Genomic DNA, 25,905 nt, shown 5'->3' with positions numbered 1-25,905 from the left:
CTTAATTGATTTGGAGTTGAGTGGGAATGATTAATAAAATGACAAAGTCAATGACCCGAAGGAACCACTAGATTACAAAAAAAATAATCCTTCATGGCAAAGACATAACTGATTACAATCCAATCTAGTAAAAGTCCCCTCTACGAGTCAATGCAATCTCTTTGCTTCAATGAAAGAATTACATTAGCACTCAATAAATTCTCACTAAGATTACAGTGGCCTGCAATTTAATGAGTCCATATATTACCCTCAGCTGGAATGTCCTAGTTAAAGACACTGGATGGACGTTTGAGTTAGGCCATTTCTCATTTCAAGAAGGCTTTATATTAATGGTTTGTTTGTAGATATGTGTAATTCTAGTTTTAACATTATTTACTTCAGCAGCCAGCCTTGAAAACCCCTTTTACTTGTCTATATCCTTCAACCTTTCTCTGCTCTAACAGGCTGCTAAGCTTTCATTTCTTGGATGCCAGCCATTATCAGCTGAGAAATGCACATCATTTAAATGTTCAGCTCAAACCTGTAGGTGAAATTTCATCAGAAAATGCTTTGTTTGCTCCATGAGAGTGTCCTGTTCCCACATCCTCCTCCAAAGAATACTAAACAATTAATAAACTACAGTGCATGCAAATAGTACTCATCTTTCTGTCAAGACATTTGCAGCAAGGGTTGGTTAGTGACATAAAAATCAGGACTGACCCAACAATGATAGATTTGTCTTTCTTATTCTCATATGCAGAATAACCAAGCAGGCCCTGTGATGTGGCTATCTCTAGAGATGCAGAATATATGATAATGGCAGGGCTGGGCTCAATAGTGGAACAAAAGCAAAACCCTGCAAAGTCAGCCTTGAAGACTGATTTCCAGAGGAATGGAAGGCTGGGTTGTCTTTTGTTTCCAAGCCCCCACACAGGTGCTCTGAGATACTCAGATTAGTCAGGAACCTGTTGTGTATTATCAATGGAGCCCAAATGTTGAAAAGAAGCAAGCAGAGGGACATGGTACTACATACTACTTTACTGGGAGGGGTATGCTCTCCCAGTAAAACTGTACCTATTTCTTCACTCCTATAGCCCCAAACCCCTTGAGGACAACGTTTTTCTGTGTGAAAAGACAAATCTCCATGTATTAGTAGAAGGGATGAAGGCAAAACAGAAAGGCAATCACTTACACTAGGACAAGCATCTTCTCCTTGCTGTCCCACCAAGATATACAGAGTATCATCCTTCTGGAGGTCAAAAATTCCCAGCACAGACACTCCGTGGGACCGCACCATGGTGTTCTTCCCTCCTTTTCCACCTGCAGCTCCATAGCCTGAGATGCTGCAGAAAAAATAAACCAGAGGTTGCCACCTGAGTTGTCCCAGGCAGGTGGAAGGAAGCACAAACCCCTCTGGAGCACTGAGTGTTTTTCACACCTGAACACAGTGTCACAAAGCTGTGCTCTGAAGACCTTACATTCCAAATAAATCTAAACCCAAAGCCTGAAGACTGATTTTCTGCTCTGTTTGAATCTGTGAGCTTGGGTAGCCACAAAACAGATCATTTCACATTGATTATTGAGCAAACACGACTGAGAACAGAGTGAGCAAGTCCCTATAGTTTCCAGCTTTAATATATGAAACACATCTTCTTTCCCAGAAGGTACATCCTTGAGAAGTTTGCAGCAAGGAAGAGAAAGAACAGAAGCAGGAGAGCTGGTAAAACCAGGACATATGGCTAAAGAGAACATTAAGCATGAGATTGACAGAGAGAGATTTGAGAAAAAAGACAGCATAACTGGTCCTGGTAGCACGGACCAGATGGAAAACAGCTCTCTTATTCCCAGGACCAGAGGAATACAGAAAGAAAAGTAGATGGAGATGACACTACCTGCAGTAAACAAGGAAGGCAAAAGCTCCCTGGCCAAACTCATGGTGATCAGGAACATTTCCCTGTCTCCAGCCTGGAGTGGGCAGGTTACACACAGGCTGCTGCAGTCTCAGATAAGGCTCTGGGAGTTTTATTTCAAACAGTCAAGATTGAGAGGTGCTTACTGTTGCTGCTGTACCCAAAGATGTGGCTGTAACACTGTATTTCTCATCTCCTCCCTATCCCTTTCTAAAAATGGGCATACTTAAAGCAGATTTTAGCAAAGGATTTCAAAGCATTTTTAAAAGATCATGATAAAACAAACATCTCTGCTGCAACAAAACACAGTTACTCAACTTTCTGAGCAGGTGAATGATAGTACAGCAACTCAATTTAGATCTGAAATAAGCAGGTAATTCTCCACTGACATTAGCAACTTTCCATGTATTTTTATGAGAACAAAATTCAACTTGGAGCATGTAACCAGAGACTGCAGGACTCAGAACTCAAAAATTGCTCTCAGCTTCCTACCAGGCACAGTGTAGGTGCTCTGCTTTCACACCTCCTTTCCTCCAGCACCTGGCTGCTCTCTATGCCCAGCATAGTCCTGCCTGCAAACAGGCAGTGTCTCATAAAGCATATTAGATCCTGGCAATGTGACATGATTATGTTCATGCCACTGCTGATAACCAAAGCAATCAGTCCTCAGTTAGGCTGTACCAGAGCCAGCAGAAAAAGTGATGGACACAGCACTGGGCCACCCTGAACAGATGCTGCACGAATCTGAAAACTGAGTTGATTTACTGTAGAATTTTGCAATGGCTAATGAGGTGCACTACCAGACACAGCAAGCTGGCAGGGCTAATTCCCTGCCAGTAGGGGCCATACTTTTCCATGTAAGAACAGATTTTGCATACAAGCAGTGATATCAGAAAGTTCAGGAAACCCAGTCTGGCCTCACTCAAAGGCTGAAGACAAATAAAACCCAGTATATTCAGTTGGCAGTCATTCCCTCTTCAAAATGGGTATCACTATTTAAACAGTTATCTTGACTTCAAACCTTAACAGGATCCCTTTCATGCGGAACACCTTTCTTTCACAGGAGGAAGGAAGCCATTTAACCATCCTGTTCCTGAAGGAAGGTTCACCCCATCCAGAGCAAGAACACAGAGTACCTTCTACTGCCTTCCTTCTTTTCTTTTGCTATGACATTTGTGGGATCTGCAAAAGAAGCCCACACCTTTCAGGAAGAGTCAGGATGTGCAGAGTGCAAACCAGGGCTGGAGAAAAACATGCACCCTAACATCCAGGTGATGGAAACACTGGAGCTAGTCTTGAGAGTATGAGAAAATGCTGTGCCTAGCCTGACTGACTCAGAATGACATTTTTTTGCACACCACTGGGCTGTGGTCTTGTGCCACCATAAAGAGGAACCATAGAGAAGAGAGGACAGTGGAAGTGATCACAAATGGGGCACTCAGCAAAATGGACCTAAACCTCTTCCTTTAAAAAGGGAAAGAAGTAGGATAAAAGATGGTAATGTGTAATTTATTACAGTCTACTTCTTTCATACTTAGTCATAAGACCTAGATGACCAGACCTTCTGAATGTTTAGAAGGAGATCTAAAAAAAATATTATTTTATAATGTTTAACGTCATTATTACACAATGTGAAGTCCCATGAGAAGGAACCAGAGCATATAAAACTCCAGTTTTCAAATGTGGACACTACAGTGTGTGGCAGCCTACCCAGACCTTCACAGATGGGGTTTTGTGGGTGTGGTTGGTTTGTGCTGACAGTTTCGTGCAAAGTTGAGCTGTCTGTATTTTAATAACGCATATTCTACCTCATGTTCACAAAATCAATATCCTTTCTGAGCAGTTACCAGGAGTATACATTACACAGTGTAAAACACACTGATAAGGCAGAACATCAGCTTTCTCCAGAGCCCAGCAGCCAGCAGGAGAGTTTTCTCCCTGTGTCAGGTGTTTCAGCAGTGCCCATCAGGAAAACTTACAGGACCCACACTGCAGCAGGACTGCAGGGCAGAGCTAAACACAGGCAGTAAGTCCAGACTCTTTGAAGTCCTGGAATTGATATTGAAACTTGACATTTTCCTAGGGCTATGCCGTGCTGGCGGACTCTGCTGCCCCTTGAGCAGACCAGAATCAGGAAGATGTCAAGTTAATTTAAGCCCACAATTGCCTCCTGCTTTCCCCAGGCTGTGAATTTTCTACTATAGCCTTAAGAGGTGCAGAAGAGAATGTCATCCCTTTATATATTTGTTATGCACGACATTATACATCTATTATCTATACAGAACTTAGAAGTCTGTTAGGTCATTTATAGGACTTAAATAGACAGGTCATGGCTGCAGGGCCCAAGGGTTGCTGTATTGTGCAGCAAAAAATCAGCCTACAGTTGCACAAGAATTCTGGCTCTTCTTGGACTCTGATATTAAAGAAATGACAGTGCTGTAAGCTTTTGGGCTGTTTTGCCTCTTCATTTTTGGGCTGTACTTTATAACCATATTTACTGGATGCTGGTTCTGAAAAATTCTATTCACCTCAGGCAACTCCTTGTTGACAGCTGGGTAAAGTATCATTAATGCTTTTTGCATTACCATCAATCCTTGTAGGAATAGGCACTCAGGCAGAACTTGTGCCTAGCCTAGCCAGTTTCTCAAAACTGATTTGCCCTAGACCTCTATTAGAGACTGACATCTAGCCTCAACATTAGCATTCTTTTCCAATATAAAAGAAAAAAAAGAGATGAGATCAGAAAATTGTAACTGAAATTTGTTCAAAGTCTTCAATGGAATGTTTTGCTTTGAAATCCAAGATACCATCATTGGTTTCAATATGGAATGCTGTATAAAAACCACCAGTAGACAGTCACTGGTTGAAACTGACAGTTCTGCTTACAAAATGATGCATGTAATGGCTTCACATTACCATTCAGATACAGTGAACTACACTTTGATTGTACTTCTTTGCCCAGCAAGAGCAAAAAGTAAAAACGATTGGTAAAAATCTGTTTAAGTAGCATTGAACCACATCTGATCACCTCTCTTTGAAAACAACTCCACAGGGGGATTTAAGTGTTAGAACCCTCAGTATCACAGAGCCTACCATTTAGGTGGCTGGCTTCCAAAATCAATTCTACTGTGGTAAGCCAGGCTTACAAGCTCAACCTGTTGTGTCTGGATTCAAAAAAGTGAAGATGCTGAGCAGATGTTGATGCGAGCTGTCCAGTAAGAAATGCTGACACATGATTGTGCCTTCCATGCCAAGTGAAGGGTGGGAAAAACTAATTCTGATCCCAGGGCTCCATGAATGACAAATGGGAAATGCATTCCTCTTGGTCTGGGGAGGTGAAAATACTTCATTTTCAGCTACTGATAGAGCTCTCGCAACCAGTAACTACTTAGGCTAAGGATTTGTGTGCCTCAGAATGTTTCTTCTCTTTCACCAAAAAAGTTGCATCTTCCAGGGAGCAAAGCTGAGATGGGAGAGACTGGAAATCACAGGCTCAGTGGTAAGTAAAATCTCCAGCAGATGCAGCCAAACTTCTGAATGTAATACTTCAAAAATGGCCGGTGTGTATCTGCAGCCTGGCTAGTTTTGAACACAGATAATCACAACAGTCAGAGACAGTTCCCTTACCTGTATGTGTTGGTTGCTGGTACTCTCCAGATCTGAATGCCTTGGAGAATCCCTTCAGCTCCCACCACCACTCTGAGCTTGGAGTTCCTGTAGGCATCGTTGCACTGGCTCTGCGTGGGGCCATAGGGTCCACTGGCACCACAGGTTGTGAACAGCCACTGATCTGAAAGGAGGACACGTGCAAAGCATGACCCAGCATCCAAGGACCAAGCAGTTGTTCTGCTCTCTCCCTGCACCAAGAGCAGAGCCTGGCCCTGAGGTTTTAATCCAAACAAATGCCTCCCAGATTATTTTAAAAGTCTCATAGTTCTGTGTATCTTGGCATTTGACAGCTTTTCATCAACATCTCCAGAAATCTATTGCAAAAATAAACATAGTTTTATTTTTTCTAAGGCTCAAAAAGGCAAAGAGCACAGAGAAGAGAAATATCAGACTCCTCCCAGTTTCAGGTTCTGCTCTCTGGCAGTTAAGTGCTCATTCACAATCTCAAGGCTGGTGCATTCTAACCCTTTCAGTTTCTAGAGACATTTGGTTATTGAATTTATTTTAAATGGGAAAGTAACTGTTAATTAGATAAAAACCCGTAAGTACAACACCATCACAGTGATTAAAACATAACAGTAGATTAATTGAATTTTGCATAATTATTTGCTCACAGGACACTCAAATTAAGCTTCAGAAAGCAACACACCCGACTGAGGCCTGTAAAACATGCACCTAGCTCTGCATTTTCTAGGCCAGATCTGTGGGTGTAAATCAATGCTTCCCAATTACAGCCATTTTCATCAATTAGAAATACTCATCCTGTACAAATAGATTTCTAGAACAAGACTTTGCTAATTTGTGTTTCAAAAATACCTCATTTTTAAAATTTGAATACATGATGGTGGCAATTATATTCTTTTCCTTAAAGATTAATTTTAGGAGCATTTCAGTCGCAAGACCACAATACTTTTGTAAAACCCACCTTGTCCTGTTTTCTAGTATATCTAGTATATATATAATCAAAACTATGATCTAGATGGCAAATAAGCAAACAAAGCATTTTTTTGTGAACATGACATGATTTATCAAACATACTACTAATAATCTAATATACACAATCCAATAAACTCCATTAGGTAGTTCTACTGCCATTAAAGATAAAAGATTTGAAATCTGAAGTTTTTTCCTACAAATTATGTTGGTCTAGTCAGCCTTCCCCAAGGCCTTCTCAAAGGGCACCATTTCTCCACCAGCTTCCACAAAAGCAATGCCACACATGCAGCTTCCTTCAGTGGTGATACTAAATAGTTCAGACAGGGCATTAATTGGATTCAATGTCCAGGAGTTGGACTCAATGATCCTTGCAGATCCCTTCCCATTTAGGATGTTCTGTGATTAGCTTGACCTGCTTCTTGGAATTCAGAGCCATTGTCTAAGCTGACGTGGTCTAGAAATGGTAGTCAGCACGTGTCTGGATGAGCAAGGCCAAAAGTTCTACCATTGCTGTTACTGGAGAGGCTCATCCTCCAAAAATACACATTAGCTTAGCCAGAAAAAAAGTCTGAATTACCTTTTCACAAAGTAATCCTGAAGATCAGCTAAATTCCTTCTTACAAAAAGAGTTCAGTGAAGGAAACGGATCAAAGAATTTGACAGAACTTTAAGAAATAAAGCGATTGGTATTTCTGAAAAATGTTGGTAATACAGTGTTGTGCAAAATTGCCATTCTGTAAGAAAATTTCTAAGTACTGGTGTGAGAATAACCCCATCTTTCTGAAAAATCTACACCACCCCTTCTCAATGGCCCTCTACAGATTTTGTCACTGTTACTTGTTTCATTTACATACTAATTTCACTTATTTCTCCAATCCTTTTGCAGTAGGTGGCAGTATGAAATCTTAAAATTATTAAACAGCAAATGGAAGAATTTTCTTCTCTTTCTTTGCTTCTGATGTACCCCCAAAAGCCCCCAAAACAATAGATAAGAGGGTAAAGGCACCTAAGGAAGTGAGGTCTAGAAGTTACTAAAGCAAAATGCTTCAGTAGCTCTGAACAGTCTGGCACCAGAAGTTACTTGTGTTTATCCTTGCAAAACCCACCCTAAACCCAAAGGAAAATCTCACACTAACTGGAAGATGAGAGACTCATTGTGTCAGCTATCACAGTGATTTAACATTGCAATACCCCAGCGGGCTTAGCCACCTGCACTGAAACATATGTTTAGTAAAGCAGGCAGGTAAGTGGAACAATAAGAAGCCACTTGGATGCCTCCAGTAAAATATCAAACATGTTCCCAAAGGTAGATGCAGGTGACCTTCAAGGGGACAATAAGCCCAAAACATGAGACTCAAAATGGAAAACTAGAAGTGATAAAACCTAGGACAGACCACAGTATGTGCAGACTGCTGCTGTGGTGAAGCTTTACATTTCTGATTTAGTCCCTTGAAATAATACACGTTCCTTAGGTATCTGCCTAGCTGACCTTGGCAAACTTATCTCTAGACAATTCCACATGTAATACACAGCACAGCTGAACCTGAAACGGGCTGTTCTTGGCTCCCACTGGGTGCCAGGGACTGGGGATCAGTGAACTACATCTTATTCCAAAATGCTTTGAAATGGCCATCTGGTTGCTTAAAAGCCCTGGCTGAACAGAAGGAGAACGTATTTCTTCTGTAGACCTTTTGCCTTCAGACTCTGAACTGAAGCAACCAGAACAGCTTTTGTATTTTCTGCCTTTAGGGCAGACTAGGGGCTCAGTTCCAGTGCAGAGGCAGTATCAGAGTAAAGGCAAACATTGCTGGCAATTTGAGATTAGTCAATCTACACTAAGATTTTAGAATCTGGTTTTTCAGAGCTTGTGAGGATGGGAATGAAAAATCACAGATACATTATGCCAGGGAGTAAAATGCAAGCAACCTGGAGGTGACCAAACACAGGAGGTGGTTATCTTAAGATTTCTGAAGTGGTCCTATTGTAATGGATACAGTGGTGTATACAAGATTGTCTGTAAAGCCTCCCAGGTTCTGCAGGTGCTGCAGCCAGTGCTGGCAAGAATATTTATTTGCTTTATTCAGGTAGACAAAACCAGGAAAATATGCGTTTCAGAACTAGCAGAGCTAGGAAGTGATCTTTGCCCAAAACGTTGCAGGAAGAAGTCTGGCCCAAGTGAAGTCCATGGAGAGACTGCACCTGATTTAAATCAGCAGGGATTTTAGTAAAACCTACAGCCAGGTGTTGCACCATCTCCTCATTTGTCATTGCTGCACTGGTGTGCAAACAGCCCTACTCCTGTTTATAAATACTGGAAGCCAGTCCAACATGGAACAGCTTTGTCACTGAATTAAAAGCGACATCATACCACACAGGAAGAAGTTGCCCCTCATTTCAAGATAATTAGGACAGATGGATCTTAGTTGCAATTCTGGATACAGACTAAAACCCCCACACTTCCCCCCCGCCACCCCTTACACAAATCATAAAGCCAATTCTCAGTGTGCAGATATAACAACAGCCCAAGAACCACTAACCCAGTAGCAAAACAGAGCACTGCCTGCCTTAATAATCCACTCCTACATTTTAAAAGTAAGATTTCACTCCCTGCAAAGTATTGATTTTCTCTTGATTCTAGAAATGACTGCAGCATGTCTTATGAGCTTGGAGAGAGAGCATTTCTACAGGTTGCTGCATGCCACAGCAGTTTACAGTAATTCAGTTTGAAGCATTATTTTGATCTCCAAAGACTAAAGCAGCAGCACTGAATCGAAAATCCTTAAGTAGCTTGGTGAGGAGCATAGATTTTTCCATCTGTGAATAACTGTGGTCTGTTGCATAGTGCACAACACATCCCTCCTTCCTTCTGCAGTGTGTGGCAGGTTAACACTGCCAGCACCTCACTCACCAGGGGAAGAACAGCAGGACTCTCCAGGCTAAACCTCCTCCAAGAACTAGCAGATTGTGGAATTCTGCCCAACTTCACCCAAGTTGTATATATCCAGTGTCCAGAAACAGCTGAGCATTCCCATGACAAGAAACAACAAGTAATTTCATGTAGTGTCCCTGTATATTCTGCAAGTGGTAGCTGCAAGATACTACCCAGGTTTAAAAAATGGAAATATCTGTTTGAGGTGGTGGGGGGGGGAGGGGGGGGGAAGTGGAGATCAGAGTGAGATTCAGATTGGAGCACTACATTTCAGTGAATAATTTATACATGCGTTCAATTTGATAGAATCCTCCCTTTTAAAAGAAACATGGCAGAGAAAACTTTAAGTTTCTGCCTGTTCACCCACTCACCGGCCCTCCTGCTCCTTGGCAAGCTCCCCAACACATTGTCAAGGTCCCAGAAACAACATTTTGCAAAAAAAAATATATATATTTTGGGCTCTATTAACACAATTGAAAAATAAATTCTTCCTTCATAACTTTTCTTTCTGCAATGAATTCACTGATTGCTATATTTACACACACAGTTGCTCATCCTTTTGCACAGCAGAAATTCTAGGTTTCACACAGTTTGTCATGAAATGCACATCAATCAGTGCGCTGGATTTCAGCCACAGCAAAAGGGGAGTGATGTCCTGCTCTTGGAAAACAAAATGAACAAAAACCCACAAGACTTAAAATGACTGATTTTTTTAAAGCTCTGATACTACTTGCAGCCCGAGGCAATGCTGCTGCAGGCACTGTTGCAAATAACAACCATCATCACTGAAGAGAAAACCGTGGAGCAAAGCCTAAGGCACATTTGTACTTCTAACGTAGAAAGCAATTTCATTGGCCCATGTACAGCACACAAACTCCATGCCACAAAACAGACAGAGGCATTCTGGCTATACCTCAAGGTTCTAAATGTATTAACTGGCATTTGTCAAATCAAGCTGGTTTGAACCTGGTTTAAACACACTGCCAAGCAAAACATCAGTGATTTCAGCAAATTGCCAAACAAGCACCATGGTACTTGGCTTATTTTGGAACCTAGAGCAACGTGATAGTGAAATGCATCAGTGCTTTAAAACAATGTGTAGACAGTTTGCATAACTTGCTGTGACAACCTCTATTCAGACCAAAAGGCTATTTCTACTTCCAACAGAGTAAAAATCCACATTATTAAGTGCTATAAATTCTCATGTTTCAGAGGCATAAGAACCCCAGTGGCTAAACTTTTGGATGCTATTAATTCTTCCTCACAGAGTCCATTTTACCTCTTCTTCTCAGGCAGATGTCATCAAGCTTGATGCTATGACCAAGTGGAATGTTTGCTTCATCTACTTGTAAAAACTTCCACAAGCTTCCCTTGCCTGGCAATATTTGGCCAATATGGGAAATCAGAGGCTTACAGGAAACTGCCCACCATAATCTTCACTAACATTTGGCTGCCACTGGCACCATGGGTTGTGTGGAGAGCTGTAGATTTTACTCAGTGTATGAGCAATCTCAGTTATGCATTACCAATAATTCCAGGGTTGGTCCGTGCTGGAAGCCTGTAGGCAAAACACACTACAAGCATATATGAGAAACATGCTCAGTGAGGTAAGGATTTCAATTTTGCTTTGGGTTCTGCTCTTTAACAGTGTTCTATCAGCAGTAATTGGAGATTATTACCTTTCCCAGGATTGAATTTGCTAGAGATTAATGGGGCAGGGGTTAAAAGATGATGGTAAATGGCAGAACTAGGTTGTGCTCACAATCACAGTCCCATATCTGTTAAGTGTGCCTACAAAATGGTATTAAGGGGATATAAAATGATCATAGAAATTAGTGAGTCTTGTCAGCAATATGAGAACCAGTTACTGAGGTATGGCTAGACTAAGAGAGGTTGGCTTTTCCACTCTTTCTGGTGTTACTATTTCTATCTTTATTTTCTAAATACGGGCAGCAGTGGAAGACTTGGATATGTCTTTCAGTTTAACAGGAGGAGCATCTGCAGTGATGACAAACGTATGTTTGATTGATCCTGAGTGTAATTTCAAAGAAATACTCAAAAGCTTGAGTCATGCTTTAGATTTTTCTTAAGTGGTTATAAATAAGGAACACCATCAGGGCATTCTTGTAGGAAACTGTGGTCAGTGTAAGAGGGTAAGAGCACTAGTGGCTTTGGACAGCAGTGAGAACACCTTGTTTCTTGCCACCTTCTGAAACCAGGCACTAACAAAGCAGCATGAACAAAACCTAATTTCTTTTCCCTTTTATGATTCACAAAGAGTCTTCCATAAAGGGTGTTAACTGATACATGCTACCAACCTTTTTTTGAAACTTGTTTTTGCTCATAATTACAAAGGATGGTAGAAATGCATGTTAAATAACAAAGACTAAGTTGGGTGGAGGTGGAAAAATTATTTTAAAACATTTTCTGAGATTTACAGCAGTTTGTGTACAATTTAAACTGCCATTCTTAAGAGTGAGTGGCTTTGAAATAAAGGTCTGAAACCTGTGAATTGCCCTGTTTATTTCAAGTGCATGATTAACTCTAGAGAGCAATTATGCCAATTCAACTTTGCTAGGTTGTATCTGGTTGCATGCTGATTTTCAGCATTGCACCGTTGCTATTTTCAATCCTACAGAGAAAGCAAGTGTAAACACTGTAATAAAGAAATTCATACCTACATATTGCGAGATCCCACCGTTGTGTCCGAACATTTCCATCACTGTTCAGAATGTTACTTTTGCTGGGGGGGGCGGGGGGGCACTGGGCTGTTATTTACTGTGTTAATTGATGCATAATACAAAAATAGAATTCTGCAGATACCTTTATTGCATTATACCAACAGTTCAGTTAGTATAATTGCATACAAAGAGCAATCAAATGTAATTTTCTTTTACTTAATACTTGCTCCGCTGTCCCTTTCAGCTCCTTCATCTGATTAACTAATGTGACTGAGGGTTCTTCCGAGAAACAGCCATGGACGTACTCAAAACAGGACTCTCCCTGATGGAAAACACAAAAACTGTGCAACCACTAAATGCTGTTGGGAAGAGTCTCACCCAGTGTGGGTAAGAAAATGGTTTGATGGCAGTTTGCATGCAAGAATCCAGGGCTGCACAATGGCTGGTGAATGTGCAGAGGTTAGTGTTTTTGCACACTGCACAAAATGCCAGTTTTGTACTGTGTGCCCTGACACAAATAAGTTGTCAGTGGGACAGAAGAGAAGCTGAAACATCAAAAGAGAGGCTATCCTCATGGTATTTAAAGCCTACTCAGAAGCACCAGAAATCTTTAATTAAAGCTTGATTGCTCTGTGTCTTGTTATCTCCTTTTGCCTACTGAAAATCCTATTTTGTCTCCTTCAGCTTCTGTGATAGTAATTTGTTTACCTCAAGTTCCTCATTATTGCTCACTGTATCTTTATGTGCCTGAATTTCCCATATTCTAGCCTTGTGCATAAAAGGAAATTGCATTGGTTTGATATAAATTGACTTTTTAATTGGTAGTTGAATGATAGTATGGTTTGAGGAGCTTTCAGTTTTACTTAATCTAATACCTAACCAATTTAAAACCAAAGCCAAAGTAAGCCTGGGTTTACAACAGAATAAACAGCACTCAGCCTTTTGTACAGATTTAACCATCTCAATGAAAAATCCTGGTTCCATTAAAGCTGATTCAATCTTCTGGCACATGCAGACCTTGTTACAACTGTTTTTTCAAGCTGCTTCTAGAATCAAGTTTCACCTGCAACCTTTCAGCAAGAAGATGGTATTCCAGCAAATAACACATCAGTAGTTAATTGAAAAGGAGAGCATTTGCACTGCCCTGTGAGCACCTATCTAATGTCTACCTAGCACTGCAAGTAGCTGTGTGATTTGAAAACCACAGGAATTTTTCTGTGCTGGTTCTGGTCATCAAGGAGATGAGAGAGCAACAACAATACATTAGTTGTAGAAATTCCAGGTCTTATTCTACCCAGCATGTTCATTATCCCAGGTAAGACACTGCAGTGGGTAACACATTTCTGGAAGCTTTAGGGTGTTTGACAGTGTGGCTGGATGGTGTGTTTGTGTGTTTTGAGTCTCCACTGTGCATGACCTGGAGCACTCTGAGCCATGACCAACAGCAGCAAGGCTGAAGAAGCAAGTCAGTAGGTACAGGGCCTGAGAACAGAGAGGACAGGGGGCTGGTGGTGCCAACCACCACTTCTGCTGAAAAGGCAGTAAAAGCAGCAGGAGTGTATATAAAGGCTGTGCTCAGATACAAAGGAGCAAGTGGAGACTCCCTGCCCTTGGAAACAACTGTGCTTGTTTGGATTTAATGTTGTGTAAACAAAGTGCTACCTGTCTTTCACACTGTAGCTCCTGCTGCGAAGGCTGAGCTGGCCTGGGGACTTAGGGAGGGCATTTTATTATTCTGTTGTCTCCTCAGCTTTAGGAACATAGTTCTTTGTTTTAGTAAGATTTCTTAAGAAGGAAATATTATAGTATGTGATCCATCACACAAGTCATGGATCCTATTAACTGTCATTACTTTTAGCTGAGCTCATATTGGTCAGTGCAGTCTTTGGGACTTCAGGGTGGTGCTGATGCTGTTGGCTCACTCACACAACAGTAAATATGTGCCCATCAAAGGAAAGGCCTTCTCAGACTCAGCCTGAGGTTCCTTAAATGCATTATGGGATGCAGAAAGAAACAAGATTAAAGCTGGGTAAAATACATAGCCCAGGGACCAAACAAGCATCTGCAGTGTTTCCTGACAGCAAGCAGGGCTCAGCAACACAAAGGAAAAAGAGAATTTGGTGCTGCAGAGACCCTCAGAAATGCAATGGCTCTCACTGCAAGAAGCTGCCACTCAGCTTCTCTGTTTCTGCCCTGTCTACTCGGAGGGCACAAGGGGAGAAAATTGCTGTAGGAGTAATTTCAAACCCCAAGGGCTAGAGACAATTTTAGACAGAATATGAACAAGACCAACGATAAAGCCCAGAAAATAGGCAAGCTGTTTGAGATTGGAATTGCCTTGAATTTTCACCCCAAGGTCATCACAAATTATTTTAATTGCTTGAAGTACCTCAGTGACCTTCTCTTCTACCCTCATGCAATCTGATTCCCTTTATTTCTACCATCCAAGCCTTTCTTTAAATTGAATTCCTCAGATAGGACAGGGAGCAGAAGAGCTAGATGATGTCAAGTCTAGTGACAAGTAGGAAATAACAAAATTCTCACCAAAAATTACAGCCACAGGATTTCTAGCCCACGCACACTTTACATTAACTTTGCATCTAAAATCTAATGTTTTTTTCTGTTGCTAAAACAGTAAGTATCCTGAAAGGAAATGTATAGCTGCTTTAGGAAACTACATCACCACCTACAGAAAGTCAGCCAGAAATCCATAATCTACCCCTGCCTACAGATCCTACCATGAGATCACTGGCCCAAGGGCAATACTGAGAGCACTTAAAAGAAAACTCCACTTACAAGCAGGAAACAGAGATACAGATATTGAAGGGAGGACTTCAAAGGATCTTCAAAGAGAACATACAAAGATACTTTTGTAAATTACACCTTTGTGACAGCCCAAGTGCACACACAGCGTCTGTAATAGAGCTAAACAGAACCTTTACAGCTGAAGTGCAGCTTCACCCAGCCCAGCATCCTCTCATACAGGCTCATTGCCTCTGTCTCACTCCCTTGAGGCTCCTGACAGTGCTTCTGCACTTTTCATGCTGTGTGATGCTCAGGGCATAAAATATCAGTAAACTCCATGTGATGGGCAACTCAGCTGACCCTGCAGGCTGTCCCCTCAGCCTCTGCTGCTGGAGCTTGCTTCACAAGAGAGCTCAGGCAGCAGCAGCTGCCCTGTTGTGGCAGTATGGAATGGGCTCATGGATCCAGCTTTTCAGGGAGGCTTTGAAGGCTCTGTGAGGCTTTTGGCCACACTGATGCTGCCAGCATCAGAGCTAACACCATTAGTCCATACACCTCAACAGAACACTGCAGGCAGCAAAGTGAAATACAGCCAAAAAAAGAACAGATGCAAAGAACTCTTCTTAGGCAGACGAGTGGGAGAGGAGGAGGCAGCAGGAACAAGTCCCTAGGCTTACTTGACAGGGCAAAGGAGGCATTTATCAACCCTGCTCTCTAACTTAAGAGGGCTGGTATTTCAAATTGGCAGGTAAGTAGCTGCCCTAAGTGAGGAGAAACAGCTGCACACGGTGCTGAGGGTTGCAGCTACCCCTCACTTCCATGGTCAGCCCTGCTGGCCCAGGTAGGCTGGAGGTTATGGCTGCTTGAACCACTTAGGAAGAGAGGCTGGCAAGGAGGAGGGAAGGAAGCAGATTCAAATGGAAATGCACCTTTAAGGCCCAAAACAGATATTGTGATTATGTGGGAAAGCCTGGGAGAGGAGAGAGGGAAACATTTGGGAGACAGAGATGGGAGGGCAAAGGCAGGGATGGGAACTCTTGCATCTATTTGGCCCACACCACCACAGTTAGGTTGGAAAGAGGAGCTGAAGGGTAGGGAAGAATAAAGTAACATGAACATACAAGACTGACATTCCTAAATCCAGTACTGTACTGTTTCAAATGGAAATTAATATTTACTGAAAAAGTGAGGCTGTGTTAGTTAAAACCAAATCTATATCAACCAGAGTTGGGTGTGCAGGTTAATAAATGCTAAACTCAGTCAATTTGGACACTTTACTTTGATTTCTGCCAATATTTAGATGACTGTGACACCAAACACACTTATCTTACAGTTTAAACTCACATTTTACTTCAAGTGGCCCCCTCTGGTTCTTCCACCAGCTTGCAGTCTGTTACAGTTAAAATCAAGTTACAGTTAGCAGCTAAAGGTAATTTCTTTCTAGAGCATGTGTTGTTTTCTTTGTAAGGGTCTTGGGAAAAGCTCTAAACAAAGGCTTTGGGGGAAAAAATGCATTTAGCCACCTCTAAATGAAATCTGTGCTAGCTGGAAATCTCTCCTATCTGATGATGCTTCTCAGACAGTTACCTGCTGGATCAGAAAAGGGGGCACTGCTGAGCTGGAGATTTCCCAGGAGCTTTTGTTCCCATCCAAACTTCTTCTGGCCACCTCTACTGGTGAGCAAATTGTTTGAGTCTGGAGTGGTACCTCGAGGTGTCTTCTCTCCACTGACTAGAAAACAAGAAATCACAGATTGGTTTATGGCTGAGGGCGACTGAGTCACTATGTAATCCAAAATTGAAGCTAAAATAAGGGCTGCAGACTTCCATGCTGAGAATAAGAGCCTGCAGTCACAGGATATAACATTATTAAAAGAAATGGGCAGATTTACTTTCCATTCTTGTTACAGAACAGAGACAAAATGAAAATAAACAGGAATGAGTAGCAGGCAAAACATTAAGTGAAAGAAGATACAAAGCAGAAGTACAGAATACAATCTTTAGCAACTGTTATAAATTTTTTTTAGCCAGTAAAAGCAGGAGGAATTTTCTTTAATTCTATCCTAATTTTAAGATCTCCTTGAATACTGTAACTTGAGGTATATTGCACAGAACCCAAGAGGTATTACTGCATAAATGGAGAGACTCATGCCCCAGGCAATGCAAATTAACACAAAGCAGATGAAACATTCTGACTGCAGAAGTGGTTTAGAGGTGTTCAGTTCAAACAGGGCTACAGAGGTTGCAGCTTCAAGAGTAGGAGAAGAAAGGATGCACTTAAGTTCTGTTGTTCAGCCCAAGGCAGAAGTTTAATTTGTTCAGAGCAGCAATTCTCCAGCCCTCATGTAAGTCGTTGGTCTGAGGTACAGAGTGACAGATCATTTACAAATTAAGCAATTCAGAATGCATGAGATTATGAAAGATGAGTCAGACACAAATATTTAATAAAAATCTACATGTGCCATCAGTGGTATAAACTGGGCGTATTCTAGAGGCCAGTCAATCACAAAGCCAGGATCAGAATCCAAATTTTTCCCCAGAGCAGTAGAGTGTGAAGATCCTAGTTTCTGATTCAGACTTAAATGCACGTCAGTCTAAATAAAATAACCTCGTTCTAATTTAACTGGAGTATTGTGCCCAATGTTATTGCAAAGTTAGTGTCAATCACAGCATGCCTGTCTTTTCCCAGCCAGTGTCCAGCTGTCATTCATTCTGAGAACTGTCACACAGCAAACCAGGTCATGTGGAAATCCATAATCACAGACTGGCTTCTGCATCAGCCTGGCTGGACAGGTGATGGCTCTGCCTCAGCTGGAAGCTGATCTCCCACACCCTGTGTCTCACTACACACTTACGCCAAACTGGGAAGCCGCTCCCTGCTCGGCTCCAGCAGTAAGGGGTGCACCTGAATGGGGTCCTCTGCCTAAGCACAGTGATTTCTGACAAAGACCTTTACCTTTCAAGAGTCTTTTGAAGATAATGGCACCCAGCCCATTCCCCACAGTTCCCAAATTTCAATTACATGTCAAATAAAAGACAAGTTGCTTGCAGATAAAAGGAAAACTTACTTGTTAAATAACAGTCCAGACTAAGGGAGACATTGTCAAAAGCAATAATGGCATCAGAGCCTTCTTCCCATGAAGCAGTGATCTGAAACCAAAACCTGCACAAATTGGGAAAAATGGGATTAAATTCTGCTAAAGAACATGAAATTCAGAGCTCTTCACAATTAAAGCAGCTTTTGAATGGAGAAAAAAATTTCACATATAAAAATATTAAATTGATTGAGAAAGCATCCTCACTACTAACAAGGAAAGATGATCTGAGGAAGGGAGCTATACAATAATATAGGTGGATAGAATCAGAGAATATTGCCCCTCTTTCCTCCAGCAAACAACCTGAAGGAACCAGAAGTGTGTGCATGCATATTGTCAGGAAACAAAGTCCCCTGGATTCTGGCACAAATTAAAAAATCAACCAACCAAACAGACCCCTAAGAGGTTTTATTCTCACAAGTGATTTACACCCTAAAGTGTTAAGAAAAATAAGTAGGCAGGGCTCCTGAAGTAATTTGGAGTTCCTAAAAGGAACTGACAATCAAAGGCTGAACCAATTTTAGAAAGTATTTGGTGTTGACACGCTCTGTAGGGAGCAAAGGGTATCTAACAGCCCTGGCAGTCACAACAGAGGAACTGACACTGGGTAGTCCACAGGAAGAGCAGAACTCATTATCTCCTTAGAGAAGCTGAGGAAGTTCACTTTAAATAACTTCCTGATTTAAGGAAAGCTGGCTTTTGCTGGGAAGTTGTGCCACTCTTACATTATCTGAAGAAAGATCACTGCAAATTCACCCCCAGTGATATTACAAGTCAACAAGAAGAGCAAAAATTACCCACAACTAAATACTTCAAATCTGACAGGAGATTGACCACACATTAATTTTGTATACTCATGGATTTAGGTTTTCTCTTAGCTTACTTTGCAAGTTCATGTTCTCTCAATGCATATCTGCCACATAAAATCATAATACTCTGCTTAGGAAAGAGAAAAATTTCTGAAAGCAGCCAACCATAGCTCAGCAGTCAGATAAAATGCTCAGAGGTTGCATCAAGACTATAAAAACATGACATGATCACATGATGTAGAACAAGCTGCAAGCGAATATGAAATATTATTTAAACTTCATTCTCTGTTGTATCTTGATGTTTTATACCAGCAGAAGTTAAACCATTTGTGGGTCTCTTTAATATAGATCTATTGCTGGTGCTTCCTGCTCTATATTTTAGAGATAAATGCTCAGTCAGAATGTGAATTCTTGCAGGTGTTTCAGTTCAGACAAGAAAATGATGACAGAACAAGGTATTTTTGAGGGGCACCCCTATTTATTTCAAAAGGTTTCAGAAATCCTGTCTCTTCCTTGCAGCAAGTATCTAAACACTGGCAGAATTTTTTTCTTCACACAGACTCTAGTCCTTTGTGCAAGGCATTGGGTCTAAAATATTTTCTCTCACCTTTGTGTAGGTTATTAGCATTCTTATATTAGTCTTGGTGATTCCTACTGTTTTTAAATACTACCTCTATCCTTTACCAGCAAGCCAACCTCAAAACCAAAATTCCAGTGAAGCTGCCCTGGTCATGTGCATATTTACTGTAGGACAGCATATTCCTGTGTTTTCGATGTGGATTTTGACTGAGACTCCTGACTCTTGTCAGCAAATTCACCCAACTTCCACATTGTTCTCCAACACAGGGCAGCTTTCCAGAGGGGACAATGAGGTTTGGCAAAAGCTAAAATAGGCCCCAGGGATATTTGTGAGGATATTTTGAGGATATGTAGATTGGAGTGCCATCATCTTCTGCAACTGGTATTCTTGCTAAGCTACAGCTGGGCACAGAGTCAGAAAGGCTGACACAACCAGAGCAAAAACTTAAACCAGGAAAACTCCTGTCAGCCTCCAAAAGGTGCAAAGGGAACACACCATTGTCCATTCACAACAGAAAAGATTTCTATAGTTATGATGTTCCTCCTTCTTTATTTCTGGCAAAGAAAAGCAACGATTTTCCAACACTGAAATTTCTCACTCCTTGGAGAGATGCATTGCACATATGGAGAGACTTCTCTAACACTGGCTTTTTATGTTCTAAAGACATGAGCAGTTGCCATCAAAGAACAGGTGACTGACACAAATAATAGTGGATATGGTGAAGGAAAAGTATCCCTAGCATCAAAGGCAACTCCAAATTGCAAGACATAATTTTCCTTGTTAAATCTTTATCAGCTCAAAAGGCAGCAGCTCCATCTATACAAGTCTGAATACCACAAAAGCATATTTTTAGTCTTCCCAAATCCATAAAAAGTGCAACTGCAGCCTGATGCTGCTAGCAGTCTCACAGTTCTTAGCTGGGATACCTGAAACCCCTTGTGGGTATGCCTAGGAGAAGAACAGAAGGGAACATAAAATCCTTGGATATTAAATTGGCTTCTGACTGAATTGGCTGCCTTCCCCCTGACTCCCTCCCTCATTTACTCTACAGCTGATATCCCACAACACTTCAAATGAAATTACAGGCTCTAGCATAAACATTAGCTGTTCAGTTTGAGACATGCCATACAAGACTTAAACAAAAGCTGTTGGACACACACAGTGGGCTCTGAATCTACTTTTTCCTACAAGTCACAGTGCCAGCAGCAGAGATGATTGAACTGTGTGTGAAACAGGTCCTCAAGTGCCACAGGTCACATTCTCGTGTGTTATGGAGCACCAGCACCTACCTCAGGCTGGAAAACACAGACTGTAGCTCAGCAGAAGCTTTTCCTTCCCTGTTGTGTGCTGCTGAAATGCCAAGGAACAGGCAGGGTGGAACCTGGCTCAGCTGCACACATTTCACATGGCTCTGTGTGAAAATCAGTGCCCTGCACACAGTGACCATTGGTGCTGCATTGAAGGGACCACCTCTGGTGCATTTGAGCCTCAGCCTATTTCCTCAGGGTGCACACTAAATGCCACTTGCACACGGGGACAGTTTGATGTGAATTTATTTTTGTAAGGTGTTAAACGGAGGCGGCAAAATTAATTACGAAGACAAACAAGCAATTGCTCTCTTTCAGCTTTTCCCTCCAGTGCTGCATAAGAGACAGATACTTCATGAAAGACTACAATGCACCTTCTTTCTGCCTCCAGGCAATGAAGCACTTCTAAAAATATCTTCAGGCAATTTCCTAAGGTTCATGCCCCAAGGTGTTACGCATTGATGCACTTTCCATGTTGTGCCTCTTCAATCAATAAAGGGTTGTTCTTATGAGAATTATCAAATGTTCAGCTCCTAAGACCTTGAAGGCATGATACAAACCAGTATTTCTGTTGTTGAAGGGAGTGCTTTGTAACATGCCCATATCAGAACGCAACAGGGCGTTTTTTACTTTTCTTTACAGTTCATTCAAGTTAAGAGACAGCCTCGCTGATTTCACCTGCAGGAACACCGGAACCAGAACTCTTGAGAAATTTTCACAAGTTCATCAGGGATGAAAGAAATTTACAGGAATACCTCCAAAATACAAAAATTCTGTGAATGCTAAACACTATTAGGACCATCAGTGCTGCTTGGGTTGCCTATTAATCTTATTTTTTGCTAACACGAAAGCAATTTCAGTACAAACCTTCTCTTGAGACCAGCATTTCTGCAACAAATAGTTCATCATTTTATCTTCCCTTGTTTAATGCCACTATTAATTTAGAAATACGATGTCTTTCAAATTCCATTGAAAAAACATCATCAGTTAACCAACATTTCAATCATTAGCTTTGGTGGCTTTAGCTTAATGGGCTAATTAAGGGAAATTTAATCAAAACTCAAGATGGAAATGTCACACATCAGTGAGATGGAAAAAACCCCACAGACAATCTCATTCCCTTGCTCCTTCTCTCTCTCTTTTTTTTTTTTTTTTCTTTCTGTTTGATCCCTGAAATCAATGAAATAATTCGCTCTGACTTTGGTGGGAGGTGACACTGGAGCAGCAGCAGCCATTACTGCAGTGGCTCAGAACAACGCTGAGGTGACAATCAGCACGAGCTGCTCCTTGTGCACACACCAGAGAGGGCAATGCTGCCTGCACACCCTGGATCTGCCCTGGCCCCAGCACAGCAGAGACTGGTCCACAGCCATGCCCAGACACACCCACTGCAAACACAGATGCTGCAGTGAATGGGCAGGAAAGAATATTCCTGAGCAGCCAAATTACTGCTGGCAAGTTTGTCATGACTTTGTGGCTTAATAAATCCCTGCAACTTCTTCACAGGGAAGCCAGATCCTCATCAAGTAAGTCTGTGTTTGTAAGCTAGATTTCTTCACAGGAATGAAAGTATGGCAGCTGTGAAACACTTTAATGACTTGGATGTTAGAAAAATTACGACTTGAGGACTGGTGGAAATGACTTCTTAAGTGTCTCCTTTTGCCCTGCTCAACCTGCAGCACAGAAAGAAAGAGGATTCCTTAGATGTATGACAATTGGGAAGTACAAGTTACACCCTGCAGAGCTGAGTGTTAGCTGAGCTGTGAAAGCAAAAACATACAAAGGCCTTTTTTAAAAGAAATTCTGTTTGAGGCAAATGCTGTACCAGGGGGACACCCTCCCTCTCCTCCTTTCAATCTCCTCTTTGGGGAACATCAGCTCCTCTGTTTGAAGGATACAAATTTTACATGCATTCAAAAACCACTCAAGGGTGACCACTGCTCAAATATTTCAGTCACAGAAAAGAAATGACACAAAATGAGCTTTTTTTGGTTTGTATCTTTGGTCCCATCTGTGAAATATCAATCCAGATGAACAGTTCTTTGAAAGCATAATTTAACTCAGTTAAACCTGACCAAAACAGGACAACATCAAAGCTTCTGGTCTGTAACCTTTGCCACTCCTCAGGTTTTTTGAATCTTGGATTTTATTTCAATGTGGTCAGTATCTGAGCTTTGTCACATCACCCTGGGTTTTCTGTTCAGCTCATTCTTTTTGATTACTTTTTTTCCTTGATTCTAACAGAAGACTGGTTCTCCCCAAGATATCTGGGGCTTATTAGAGAGGGAAATGCAGAATTAAAAGTGTGAGGATGTATTTACAGCTATGTTGGTATAGCCTCCATGAGGACAAACCCTTTTGCTCACATCATCTATCCCTACATCTTCATTGCACACAAATGTAAGATTTTGCATGTATTCCATCTTCTTCTGATGAAAGGGAAATAAAAACCCCATTCTCATTGCATTGAAGATTCTGCAAGCTGATTTTGTGCAAATTCTGCAGCTCCCTCCCTTCAGTAACTACTCTGAATTTCACCTAAATATTGTCCCTGGCTCATATAGACAGTTCAGGTTTTCACTATCCAGACTCAGGCAGCTGCCTTCATGCCATTATTTTAGAAAGCCTCATAATCATTATTTTTTTTCCTTTTGATCATAAAAGACAGGGATTATTAACCAAGATTGAGCGTTAATCTCCTCTGTACTCAGTCCCCCATGCAGTGACACGAACACAGCGTGTCTGTATGTACAAACCTCATTTCATAACTGCTAATGTTTTGCCTCTGATGGAGATGATTTCTCTCCCTACCTAGCTAAAATAATTACAGCTGAACCTGCTTGAGACCAAGGTATTCACAGAATGGAGAAATTTCAGGTCACTAACCCTTATTACATTTGGGTTCCCATTAACTTCTCTGTTACAAATGATGCATTGTTAGCTCACTTCACAAAGGAATACTCACTATTTGGGATAAAAGACACATTTAGAGGAAATAAGATTATTTGGAGAAATACAAGCATGTTAGCCAAACTCAGTTACAGTGACAGAATTGCCACGCAGGAAGTTACTTAATAGACAGTAATAAAGATTGAGATTCAAAGGTGTTATTAAAGGCAGCTATGCATGTACAAAATCTGTCTCAGGTACTCTGCACACACTGTCACCAAAACCTCCTTTTCAGATGCACAGGACAACATTTTCAGAATAACTCTTTCAGAAGTAGGACAGCCACAGACAGACATAATTAATGCTAGAGGGCATGAGAGCAGTGATCTTTTAACAAAGTAATGTGTGGCTACTTCAGGACAACACAGCCTGGGCTTGTAGGGTGGATGTTAGACAGACTGAAAAGATCTGGGTGCAGATGTGACCAATTAATATATATTCACAGAATATTCTGTGAATTAATATATACACGGTAATGTGTAGGCAGACACATGACTACCTTGTGTGCAGGGTCCCCGTTTCTTCTTAAAGAATGGGAAGAAAATTCAGGAATAACATGAGATAAACAGGCCCCTGGGTCAAAAATATTGCCTAGAACCTTCCTTTTCCTTTTCTTTCCAAATGGGAAACATGACACTCAGAAATTTATAAATAAATTCTGAAAGGAGTGAGAGGGAAAGACAGAATTGCTCTGTCTTTCAAGAAAAATTACTGGACAAGAAGAGTGCTTAGCCTCAGCTGGTGGAGATAGAGGGGTATGGGATGAGACCATTTCTTTCTACTGCTGTGGCTGTGCTGTGGTTGCCATTGAGAGCAGAGCTGCTGAGGGAGCCAGACAGAGCAGACAATCTCACTCCCATGGACTGAAAGGGAATCCCACATGGATATGGAAACCAAAACCTAATGAGAGCCAGTGCAGTTTGTAAAAACCCAGCAAGTCAGCAAAATTGGAATAGGTAATGAAGCCAGTTAAACCAAAATAGAAAGTGCAGTGGTTGGGACATGAATTCTGACTTGTTGCAAGAGAATATTACCCTCTGAGGTAACTGCTGTCTGTAGGCCTTTCTGCTTTCTTCTTCAGGAAGCTCTCATCCTTACCCAGCCTTCCAGGTAAGTCACCTTACTGATCCCTTCCAACATAATAAAATTCTGTGTTCAGGAGAAGGTCATAAGCAAGAAAATAATTTTGAAACTCTCTGAGCACTATGGGACCAAAAGAAAATTGGTTTTTCACTTTCTGAACATGCTTCCCTGCTAGAAGGACATGACCTGGGCCTTGCTATCAGTGACAAGGCAAATGGTGCTTCTATTCATGACTGAAAATTTAATTTCTACAAACCTCCTCTTATTCCTTCCTCCATCTGGCCACTACTAATAAAGACTGGATAAAAACTTAGATGTTGTAATGCCAAAAAAATTGAACTCAAGAAGAAGGGAAACCAAAGAAACCTTTCTAACTAGTAAACACATTTAAATTATTTTTATATTTCCATACAGTCTTCTTCTGTCATGAGGTGGGACAGGTTACTATTAATATTAGATACTGAATTTACCAGATTCCCCTTACAGAGGTTACGGTGAAATATTTTTAAAGAAAAGGACAGGGTTAGTAAAAGAATAGAGGCCTTAAAAATCCAGAGCTGGGCTGGGCTGGCTCACATGGAATCTACTTCCAGGCAACTTCAGCCAGGTGGTGGAAGATCTCTGAGAACTTTTAGTCTACATGCTGCTGCACATGGCTGGCCTCCGCTTCATCAAGGGAGCAAAAATCAAGAGATTTAAAACTTGTTTCTTAAAGCATTAATTTTCCAGTCAGACTTCAGCCTATTAGAGTTAATCCTTTTCCACCTCTCATGCTGTGTAGCAAACAGTTGCTAAGTGTTGGTGATAATGAGCACCAGCCTAGAGCAAGCTCCAGAGAATCACTTAGTTACATGTGATTGTATTTTATCTGTGTGCTGTACCTTGACCACACTGTTTAACTAACAGAATGTCTAATTATTAGCTACACAAATCACTCATCTTCAATTACATCAAGCTTCTGTTTGCTCTTGCTGTCACATTCCCACAATATTATAATTACTAAAATTTAAATTCACATGTATTAACTAAAAGCAAATATATTCAAAAAGAAAGCCTAAACTACCAGCTACAACATAGTTTTCAAGACTGTTTCCTACTTGCATTTCTGTGAAGCTGAAAAAGAACAACCCTTGACAGGTTCATTACTTTTCACTGGAAAACAAATAGTAGTTTTCCATCAAGTAAAACAATCTTACAATAAGATGCTTCTCTACTCTACCCTCAATCCAAATAT

At 41.2% G+C, this 25,905-nt stretch overlaps 1 protein-coding gene across 1 annotated transcript in view; it reads right to left on the bottom strand.

Annotated features, from left to right (window-relative positions):
* Positions 1 to 25,905, bottom strand: part of ALK (ALK receptor tyrosine kinase) — a 306,102-nt gene that overhangs the window by 31,230 nt on the left and 248,967 nt on the right. The window contains exons 10-13 of the mRNA XM_077781748.1: positions 17,917 to 18,011; positions 16,437 to 16,580; positions 5,517 to 5,679; positions 1,172 to 1,322 (exon numbers count right to left, since the gene is read on the bottom strand). Of these exons, the coding sequence (XP_077637874.1) occupies positions 1,172 to 1,322; positions 5,517 to 5,679; positions 16,437 to 16,580; positions 17,917 to 18,011 (553 nt within the window). The remainder of the gene's footprint in view (positions 1 to 1,171; positions 1,323 to 5,516; positions 5,680 to 16,436; positions 16,581 to 17,916; positions 18,012 to 25,905) is intronic.

The sequence above is a fragment of the Lonchura striata genome, chromosome 3, assembly GCF_046129695.1.
Source record: "Lonchura striata isolate bLonStr1 chromosome 3, bLonStr1.mat, whole genome shotgun sequence".
In the NCBI taxonomy this organism is placed as follows: Eukaryota; Metazoa; Chordata; class Aves; order Passeriformes; family Estrildidae; genus Lonchura; species Lonchura striata.
The sequence above is the reverse complement of the archived record's forward strand: the minus strand, read 5'-3'. Positions and strand labels throughout refer to the sequence as shown.